General features: G+C 47.2%; 3 protein-coding genes across 6 annotated transcripts in view; 1 reads left to right on the top strand and 2 right to left on the bottom strand.

Moving 5' to 3' along the window:
- Positions 1–374, bottom strand: part of LOC123190069 (L-ascorbate oxidase homolog) — a 3,879-nt gene extending 3,505 nt beyond the window's left edge. Inside the window, exon 1 of the mRNA XM_044602637.1 lies at positions 234–374. Coding sequence (XP_044458572.1) covers positions 234–374 — 141 coding nt within the window. The remainder of the gene's footprint in view (positions 1–233) is intronic.
- Positions 173–6,216, top strand: LOC123190068 (protein S-acyltransferase 10). 4 transcript variants are annotated; one of them, XM_044602636.1, is made up of 11 exons: positions 173–420; positions 508–622; positions 1,096–1,170; positions 1,273–1,344; positions 1,470–1,604; positions 1,722–1,755; positions 2,661–2,770; positions 5,048–5,134; positions 5,237–5,320; positions 5,512–5,577; positions 5,663–6,216. In XM_044602636.1, exons 1-11 carry the CDS (start codon positions 342–344, stop codon positions 5,835–5,837), a joined length of 1,032 nt encoding a protein of 343 aa, XP_044458571.1. In that variant the 5' UTR covers positions 173–341; the 3' UTR covers positions 5,838–6,216. The 4 variants fall into 4 exon arrangements, with proteins under 4 accessions (XP_044458571.1, XP_044458570.1, XP_044458569.1 ...); XM_044602635.1 differs by having other exon boundaries at positions 5,425–5,577; XM_044602634.1 differs by having other exon boundaries at positions 173–622.
- A 224-nt stretch (positions 6,217–6,440) lies between these two features.
- LOC123190067 (lysine histidine transporter-like 8) lies at positions 6,441–8,817 on the bottom strand. Its single transcript, XM_044602631.1, has 4 exons — positions 8,257–8,817; positions 8,016–8,152; positions 7,445–7,872; positions 6,441–7,291 (listed from the first exon to the last, which is right to left on the bottom strand). The coding sequence occupies exons 1-4, from the start codon at positions 8,580–8,582 to the stop codon at positions 6,665–6,667; spliced, it is 1,518 nt and encodes a 505-aa protein (XP_044458566.1). The 5' UTR covers positions 8,583–8,817; the 3' UTR covers positions 6,441–6,664.
- Positions 8,818–10,187: the final 1,370 nt, after the last annotated feature.

The raw sequence follows: 10,187 nt of genomic DNA, 5'->3' as shown, positions 1-10,187 counted from the left end.
TTTTTTTTCCTTTTTGGAGATGCGCCCCCCCTGCGGCCATGCCAGGCTGGCCTGATGGGCCAACTCTGGGCTTGGATTTTCGGCACATCTGGCACTGGGCCTTTGCCTGTGGGGTGTGTGTATGTGACATACTGAAGAAGCCAGAGTCCGACCCCCAAAGAAAAAAGCCAGAGTCCGGGTCCGGGATAAAAAGAATCGAGAGGCCGTCCACTTCCAGGTGGGCCCCTCCCCACCGTAACTGCAGGCCGGCTCCTCCTCCTCCTCCCGCGGAAGCACCGGCCACCGGTAACCGTCGCCACCGCCTCCCTCCTCCTGCTCCTCACGACGGTGCGGCGGCGAGGATGCCGTGCTGCGGGGAAAGCGATCCTCCCCATGAGGCCATCAGGGTCCTATCCCAGCCCCAGCGCCACGGCTCGCACGGTTCGTCCATTGGTTCGATTTGGTTGCGGTGGGGGTTCCGGCCGGGGTCTGAATGTCTCACCGGGGAGACGGGGAATTTGAGCGCAGGGAGGAAACCCTGGAGGTGTGTCAGGTTAATCGTCATGCTGCTGCATGCGCTCTTCATCGGCGCCGTCTTCCTGCTCGATCCGGCCCTCCGGAGCCAAATCCGCCGGGATCAGTGGTATAACCGGCCCCTCTCCCCTCCCCTGTTCCTCCTTGCCTGTGATACGTCTCCGTTTGTTTAGATTATATCTTAAGAACTTAAGATATCCGATGTTTGGAGTCGATTTTCCCCTAGCTCGTGCTGGGAGCTGTTGCTTTTCCCAGCTACCATTTGTTCGTGTAATTAGTTCGTGTCATCTCGTGGCCTGCTTTAATTTTTGAAGGAAAATAGTTTTGGTGTGTCTCTGCGAAGAATTGGAAGTGCATGTCCATAAGTGCCTGATATGTTTGAAGAATATTAGTACTGAGGGGTTCTAATGTTTGACAGCTTATTCAGAATTTATGGATACTGGAAGTTCATTATGTTTTTCATTAGCATCTTGTTATCTACTCCCTCCGTTCCCATATTAATTGACGCTCAAACGGGTGTATTACAACATATGTTACTGGTCATCTGTCTTTAGCCTTCCTACTGTCCACTTTTGATGTCAGGTACATGTGTTTATATGGAGGGCTGGTGTTGTTTACCTTGGCGCAATACCTATATACAGCTAATTCATCACCGGGGTAATTCGTGCTTCTCAATGTTATTGAGCCCTAGAGGAAAGATTATGCATAGGAACAGTGATGCCTTTTACATTGTACCTCATATGGTCCTCTTGCTGTTAGGTATGTGGCTGATATGTTGAAAGCTGGATCAGCGATGCATGCAACCTTCATTAATACAACGACAATCTCAAAGTAATGTCGTAACTTCTTTTGTTTTGCCTTGGTTATATATGTGTATATTTGAAGGGCTGGAGCCTGCCAGTTGCGCAGACTTACTTTATGCTAAATTAAAAATGTTTTTTTATGATTAAGAAAAGACAGGTCTGTTCCAAAAACGGGAGCTTAAATTATTTCATGAGTCGCAGCAAAATAGAGCAACACAACCCACAATCTGCTACACCTTCGTCGCTTTTGCAAATGATGGATCTGTATCCTCCTGGATCATCCAGCAGGTGCACTTGTCTGGATTTCGAATTAAGTTTTTTCCCTCTTCCGAAATGTAGTTTTCAGTATGTATTGCCATCTATTTTCGTTTATGTGATATGGTTGTATATTTCCATTTTGTTTAGGGATTTGACCTGCTCTTACTGCCATCTCGTTCAGGTAATCTTTATTATTCTAAAGTTGCATCCTATTGTAATCTTCTCTATAGTCAAGGCAACGATAAAATAACTGGTGGTAACCAGCCAGCAATATATCCGTCTTGGAATATTGATGTTAGTGCTTATGGCAGAATAAATAAAATTCTCTGGAAAATATATAGAAATGAAAGATCATTTGACTTATTATCATTGGTATATGTATCATTTCAAGCATGGACCATGTAGTTTGTCTTATGTAAACTTGATTTAAAGATCAGTAGAAAGCAATTAAGCAGGTCTTGTGTCATGTCCAATATGTTTGATTACTAGATTATTATGACATGTGCTTACTGCTCTTGTTTGCATACCTATGAAGCTGTACCCTAGAGGTGTTAGGGTATGTTGTTCGTGACCAAGTATGACAGAAAAATTGGTCATTGTTTGGATGGTTGCCGCATTCTAGTTCACTTTTCGTGCCAACAGTGGTCATTACTAAAAACATTGCTTGCCAATTTTTTGGTAGGGCGAGCTTGGTTCACACCAAACACAACCTTAATGTATGACAGCACCAGTTATGGCCTAGAGGGCAGTAATGTGTCAATTATGTTACTCTCCTTTCTCATTGTACCCCGTGAGTCACATATATAAACCACAAGAAGACTTTCTATCACTTTATGCTTCATTACGATTTACCAATCTGACAATCTATTTGGCAAGATAGTAGATTGTTTTTATATTGCATAAAGAACTAGTGCAGGCTTATTGACTCTGCTCAGCATAATATTGAGATTGTGATATGTGAGTTTGTTATTCTCAAATATCTATGTCACATTAACTTGCAATGTCCATGAAATATCTTTAACTAGCACACGTTTCTGTTATGCTCGTCGCCAAAGCTCATCTTTTGGTGTTGACTACCTTTCACAGCCACCACGAACCAAGCATTGTCATGATTGTGATAAGTGTGTTCTCCAATTTGATCATCACTGTACATGGCTTGGAACATGCATTGGCGTAAGGAATCATTGCCGTTTTTGGTGAGATTTTTATTTACACATTTTGCAGCTTATCTTTTGAACACATTAAAATATCGAATTTATGATATATATTACGTTTTATAGTTTAGTGTATGCTATTATGTGCAAAAGCCACAACATCCTTACCTTCTCCAGTTTCTGTACTCCGCGGTCCCTATCGTTTAACAATAAATCCAGAAGCCCCCTGTGCAGAAGTTATGTAGGAATGGAGGACTGCTCTTTTACCAAATAATGAGGCCATGCCCTTATACTTTCTCAAGTCTCTACTTTCTTTATATCAACTGTTAACAAGGAATTGCTTGATTTCAATTGGAACTGTGTACTGATGACCATTCCCACCCTTTCCCTTAATATTGATCAAGTGGAATTGGCAGGCTTTTACTTCCTTCAAGCTTTACTCAGATAGTCATATCTACCAAAATCAAGTTACCAGTGTTTAACATGATGCCATGTATCTTGTGAATGTGCTTTGGACATATCTGGGGCATGCTAATTCTTAACTCCTAACTGAAAGCACACCGGGTAGGTTTACAGAGTGCCCTGTTGGCATTGTAGTGCTTCTGTGGCTCCTGTACTTTTAATATCAAAGGAAAAATAATGAGAAGGAGAACTAATGATTATTGGACTTACAAGGTCTCGCCGATATAAGTAGAATTGCAGCTCTCACAGAAAAAAAAAACTAGTATTATTGGACTCACAAAGTCTCCCGGATGTAAGTAGAAATTGCAGCTCTCCTCCATTCCTTTATTTCTGTTAACAGCTATGTCCTCTTAATAATGAGGCCATGCCCTTATACTTTCTCAAGTCTCTACTTTCTTTATATCAACTGTTAACAAGGAATTGCTTGATTTCAATTGGAACTGTGTACTGATGACCATTCCCACCCTTTCCCTTAATATTGATCAAGTGGAATTGGCAGGCTTTTACTTCCTTCAAGCTTTACTCAGATAGTCATATCTACCAAAATCAAGTTACCAGTGTTTAACATGATGTCATGTATCTTGTGAATGTGCTTTGGACATATCTGGGGCATGCTAATTCTTAACTCCTAACTGAAAGCACACCGGGTAGGTTTACAGAGTGCCCTGTTGGCATTGTAGTGCTTCTGTGGCTCCTGTACTTTTAATATCAAAGGAAAAATAATGAGAAGGAGAACTAATGATTATTGGACTTACAAGGTCTCGCCGATATAAGTAGAATTGCAGCTCTCACAGAAAAAAAAACTAGTATTATTGGACTCACAAAGTCTCCCGGATGTAAGTAGAAATTGCAGCTCTCCTCCATTCCTTTATTTCTGTTAACAGCTATGTCCTCTTAATGAAAAAGGGCAGCCCCAGTGCATGTAGCTCCCGCTTGCGCTCCATTCCTTTATTTCTGTTAACAGCTATGTCCTCTTAATAATGAGGCCATGCCCTTATACTTTCTCAAGTCTCTACTTTCTTTATATCAACTGTTAACAAGGAATTGCTTGATTTCAATTGGAACTGTGTACTGATGACCATTCCCACCCTTTCCCTTAATATTGATCAAGTGGAATTGGCAGGCTTTTACTTCCTTCAAGCTTTACTCAGATAGTCATATCTACCAAAATCAAGTTACCAGTGTTTAACATGATGTCATGTATCTTGTGAATGTGCTTTGGACATATCTGGGGCATGCTAATTCTTAACTCCTAACTGAAAGCACACCGGGTAGGTTTACAGAGTGCCCTGTTGGCATTGTAGTGCTTCTGTGGCTCCTGTACTTTTAATATCAAAGGAAAAATAATGAGAAGGAGAACTAATGATTATTGGACTTACAAGGTCTCGCCGATATAAGTAGAATTGCAGCTCTCACAGAAAAAAAAACTAGTATTATTGGACTCACAAAGTCTCCCGGATGTAAGTAGAAATTGCAGCTCTCCTCCATTCCTTTATTTCTGTTAACAGCTATGTCCTCTTAATAAAAAAGGGCAGCCCCAGTGCATGTAGCTCCCGCTTGCGCAGGGTCTGGGGAAGGGTCCGACCACTTTGGGTCTATTGTACGCAGCCTTTCCCTACATTTCTGCAAGAGGCTGTTTCCAGGACTTGAACCCGTGACCTCATGGTCACAAGGCAGCAGCTTTACCACTGCGCCAAGGCTCCCCTTCTGCTGTGTCCTCTTAATATGCATTTAAAAATATTGCTCTTAAATGCTTCTGATGATATATTGGAATATACATATGTGATGTTATGTTCTATTTTATGACTCATCAAAACTATATCCAGCTTATGTCATTGCATAAGTGATATTTTCTAGGTGGTACATATTTGGACAAGCAAGTTTAGTTGTTTGGACTGTTGCTCTCTACATCCAGTTCTTACATGTGGATATGAACGGGTCCTGGTATGTACCTCTACCTTTTTTTATCTAGTTTCACTACTCATGGCATGTACTTTGGATTTCAGGTTTGTCCGGCAAACATTTTATTTGTTTCTTAATCGACAGGTTGAAGGGTTTGACTGGCTTAACACTGTTGCTGCCGTTGATAGTAATCCTCATAGTTTTGCTGATCTTACTCATGTTGCATACGTAAGTTTTTATGCTTATATATTCACAGTAGTCTGTTCTTTCAGAATTCGCAATCTGCTATGCAGAATACAAAGAAAAACTATAACAATAGCTGTTGACATCAGGAATATGTTACATGTTGTGAAGTCGCAAATTAACAGTGACCTCTTCACTGATGATTATTATATTCACGAGCTTGTGTATATCTGTAGTTACCTTGCTCTTACGAACCAAACGACATATGAAATTGCCAGACGGAAGCGAATATCTTACCTAAGGTATGAAATGGCTGAAGACTAGCATTTTTCTCGTTATATTTGCTTGTCTCTAGTACATAATGAATCGATCAAATGACACTTACAGGGGAGTTCCTAGAAAGGTACATCCTTTCAGCAAAGGTATCTGTAGGAACCTCTATGACCTCTGCCTCTCTAGACAGAAGGGATATGTTCTGGAAGCAGTACCCCCACTGGACGAACTAGAAGCCCGGGCTAGACCCTACACCTGCCGGGATGTAATCTGCTGCAGGTGCTGCTAGTACGCGCTATATGTGAAAATACATTAGTTTAGTTTGATGCATATAATAACATGATAGAGATACGTGTGGCTCATTGATGTTGTACAGCATATATATAGGCACCCTTTTGTCTCCTATAGAATGCATCTGGATCAAACGATGCCATTAGATTGATCTGAGTATGCATGTAGATTTTTCAGTTTATTCCTTGTAGGGTTGTAGCTTCATAAGAAAATAGTTTGAACTTAGTCGCACATTCGCTGTAGAACGCTGTGTCTGGGCGATGCAGCTCTTATATGTTAAATGCACAACTGAAAACTCGCTCGTTCTGTATCTGATGATTGTTTGTTCCTTTTGTTCTTATATATATATATATTTCGTCCTCGGTTGTCATGCTTTATTTCTTGTAGTCATTACCACATATCAGCTGATCTTAAGGTTTTTAGACACTGAAAACAATAGAACAGCTGATCTGTAGTATGTAATTTTACTTCTTGGTTGTTGTTCCTTTGTATAAAGGCTAGCGTTCTGTTATTTGTTCAGTTTTGCCAGATCGGTATGTACGTGGCTTGTACTATGAACCTTATGTTATAAATGAGACACGTATTACCATGAAAAAAAGCATATAGAACAGCTGATCTGTAGTATGTTGAAACGTAGATTCAGCTTTGCTTCTAAAAGAATCAACATTTCAGGTTTCAGTACAAGACATAGTATATTTCTCATCAGAAACAAAATGAAAAACAAGCCAGCATTACATCACATAAATATGTCTTCCGTTGGTGGATTAGACAGCAAACTTGCTTCCATCTTCACTCGAAAAAAAAAACTTGCTTCCATCTTTAGTTTCACTGGAACTCGGCGGGCTTGAAGAACTGCACGTGCAGGCCAGTGGCGACGAGCCCCCAGAGGTTCCCGACTATGAGGACGAAGCTGAGCCCCATGCCGAGGCACCCCAGCGCCCAGTTGACGCACCACATCGCCGTGCCCCTCCCGGGCTTCATGATCGCCAGCCACATGAAGCACGGGTAGGCCAGGGTGACCGGCAGCGAGATCCCGCCGAGGAGGCCGGCCAGCTCCGACAGGAAGGGCAGCGCGACGGCGATGAGCAGGTTGATGGCGCCGAACAAGGCGCGGAAGCCCGCGCGCAGCCACCACGGGCACGGCCGGTTCTTCTTGTGCACGTACCCGGCCTCCATGTTGTCGAACACCGGCATCGCGTAGATCTGGAACGTGGTCAGGCAGTTCACGATCACCAGCAGGGTGGCGAGACCGATAACCAGCCGGGACACGTCGCGGCTGTGGAACTTGTAGAGCGCGCTCAGGATTCCGTTGGGAGGTATCTGGTTGCCGTAGGCCCAGAAGCCGCCGATGGCGACGGGGTAGAGGCAGAGCGCCACGACGAGGTAGGCGAACTTGACGCCCTTCCACATGGGCACGTGAGAAGGGTGCTTCAGCGTCGACGGCATTGTGCCCTGCAAAGAGAAGGATGCTTCACTCTCAGCGACTTTTCCTCATCGCCATTCATCCTCAAAGCGGCACAAGGACGACATGAGCAAAGGATAACGAGGCTAACATGCACTACTTGGGAATGGGAGGAGAATCTCTTTTCCAGGACTGACATTTACCTGAATCTCGAGCACAAGATTGTGCCCCCTGAAAGCGAACGCGATGATGCCGAGGCCATTGAGGACGGCGATCGTCCTGTCGACGTCGCTGCTGGCCTTGACCGGGTCGTAGGACACGCCGGCCACCCTGCCCTTGGCAACGGAAATGACCCAGATCATGGTGCAGTACCCGACGGCCGCCGTCGCCCCGACCAGGGAGACGCCGGCGATGGAGTTGAGGTTGGGGAGCTGGGACAGCACCACGGCCACGCAGACGAAGACGACGTACCACTCCACCATGGTCGGCGGCCGCGCCAGGCACGCCGGCCCGCACGCGATGCTGAAGAGGATCTTCATGCTGCCGCCGCCCACGATGATGAGCGCCGTGCAGGTCCCCGCCGACAGGTACATCGTCGGGAGCAGGGCCAGGATCTTGCCCCATCTCTCGCCTGTTGAAGGAAGGCCGAGGCAGGCCATGCATGGTGAGCGTGGAAGACAGCGATTGAAAGTGACGACGTCGTTTGCCGCACGACGTTGCCGTGGTAATTAACTAGTCTGAGATAATAAGCGCGCGCGGGAATCGGGGACGTACCGAAGACGGTGGTGGCGAGGTGCATGTACCGGCTGTAGCGTGTGCCGCCGGCGACGGGCTCGTGGAGGTTCACCAGCAGCCGCAGCGTGTAGAGCTGCCACGCGAATGCCACGGTCAGGCACACGATCGCCCACGTCCTGCAAGAACCCAACCCACGGGCCGGACAGATTAAGTAACGTGTAGTCGTGTACTTTATGTTCATCTCTCGATTTGAATATAAGTGGAGTAGCTTAGAAGGTACCATCCGAGGGAGGCGAAGGCGGCGGGGAGCACGAGCGCCTGGAAGCCGACGCCGGAGCTGAGGTTGTGGAAGGCGGCGTAGTAGGCGTTGCCGCTCCTGGACGCGGTGATGGGCAGCCAGGCGTCGCGCGGGTCGGCGAGCTTGGTGATGTGCCCGACCTCCTCCAGGTACCCCCTCACGCTCGCCACCGCCTTCTTCACGGGGCTGGCGAGCGGCGACGCCATCGCGCGCAGCGGCGACCGGCTGGGCGCCGGAGAGTGCATCTGCGACGGCGGGGCGGACACCGGCCGCGGCGTCGGCGGCGCCGACTGCACCTCGCTCGTCATGGCCGCTCGCTCGCTCCCTCCGGTGTAGTAGTATGCGCTAGCTAGCTATGGCTGTACCAGTGTAGGTGCCCAGACCTTGTGTGAGGAGGTGTGCAAGGGAGCTCGGTTGGGTGCTGATTCCGGCAAGGCTCGGCGGCCCGGTAGGTTTATAGGCGGGGTTTTGTCACGCCAGCGCGCGCGGTTGGTGAACGTCGAGTTCGTTGAGCCGTGCGGCTTTTGGGTGTGGACACCGTGAGGCCCGGGCAGCAGCCGCGGTCGATAGTGTGGCTGGTGAGGCCGGGACCGGTCGCAGCCATACACGCAGCGGCGACACGACACGATCATACGGTCTCGAGTGCATGCCGGTCATAATTAATGTTGGCACTAGGGAGCACACGGCAGCGCTGTGTCACCGGCCGGTCGATCTTTCGAGGTGGGATCGTCTGGCCTGCCGGCCGGTCTGACCATTAATTTGTTTGTGCAAGGTTAGATGTGCATGGTCAGATGCATATATGGACGTTTATGCAGACATACCGTGCGCATCGTCGGCCTTGCGTTTTTAGGTGCAACGCAAACACGCTGGTGGAGTGACTAGACTGAGGTGCAAATATGGAGGGAAGTGGTCAAATTTCCTGTTGGAAATTAATTATCAACTCATAAAAAGTATGGCATATACTTTTTTTTGGAAATGGATGCAAAATGTTTGTATGAAAACTACGTGGAAGGGAGCCTCGCACACAAGATATCCCACAACTCATGAAAATAAAACGGTCTAGTTAATGAATGAAAATTCGAACGAAAACAATCCACTAGCTAAGCGGCACACGTTAGATACCCATACACACCTCTTTAAAGAGAGCCTTGCCGAGATACCACACATGTGTCACCATCGTCACTTCTCCCAAGTAGGTACCATTGTCATCCCTAATGCTCAAGCAAGCGTCTCCAACGTTGCCATGGATGATCGTCGACCCAATCCACACAATAGAGACATTGCGGAGTCACATAAAGATCCATGCCAAAACTCAGCCACCCACTATGAGGACATCACAGCTCCAACTCTAACAAAGAGCTACGAAGAAGAACTATGAAAGGCTAGCGTCACAGAAGGTCAATGAACACGCCACCTGTTGCTTGTCATTGTCGCCAGCGGGACCCCACCTCCGCATCATCAACTTCACAGCAACAAACAAATCGAGACAGTCATGTGGACACACCCCACGCTCTCCTTGTCACGCCGATGAGGAGCACCAACATCAGATCCATAGACCGAAGTCGTTGCTTCGACTTCCCTCGAAATCCCCTGAGCAAGCCTCGAGCAGAGCCACCCACATCTGTGCCATCGTGTACATGTGCACATGCGCGATCTCTTGCATTGGCCAGAGCCAGCACCACACTACCTCTTGCCGCCCAGGACCTCCATGAGTTGGCGTCGCATTCACGCGCCCCACATCGACATGGACCTCAATGTCTCGCAGCTGTAGACCCGCGCCGCCCGCCGTGAACCTCCATGTGTCGTTGTCGCACACGACCTCCAATACCATGAGCGACCAGAACCGTGCCGCACCTGCGCCAGCGCACGTGCACCCTCGCATGTGCACACCGCGACGCTGGTCGCGGACCCTT

This window comes from Triticum aestivum, chromosome 2A (assembly GCF_018294505.1).
Source record: "Triticum aestivum cultivar Chinese Spring chromosome 2A, IWGSC CS RefSeq v2.1, whole genome shotgun sequence".
NCBI classification, from domain to species: Eukaryota; Viridiplantae; Streptophyta; class Magnoliopsida; order Poales; family Poaceae; genus Triticum; species Triticum aestivum.
Note: the sequence above shows the minus strand (reverse complement) of the source record. Positions and strands in the feature narration are given on the sequence as shown.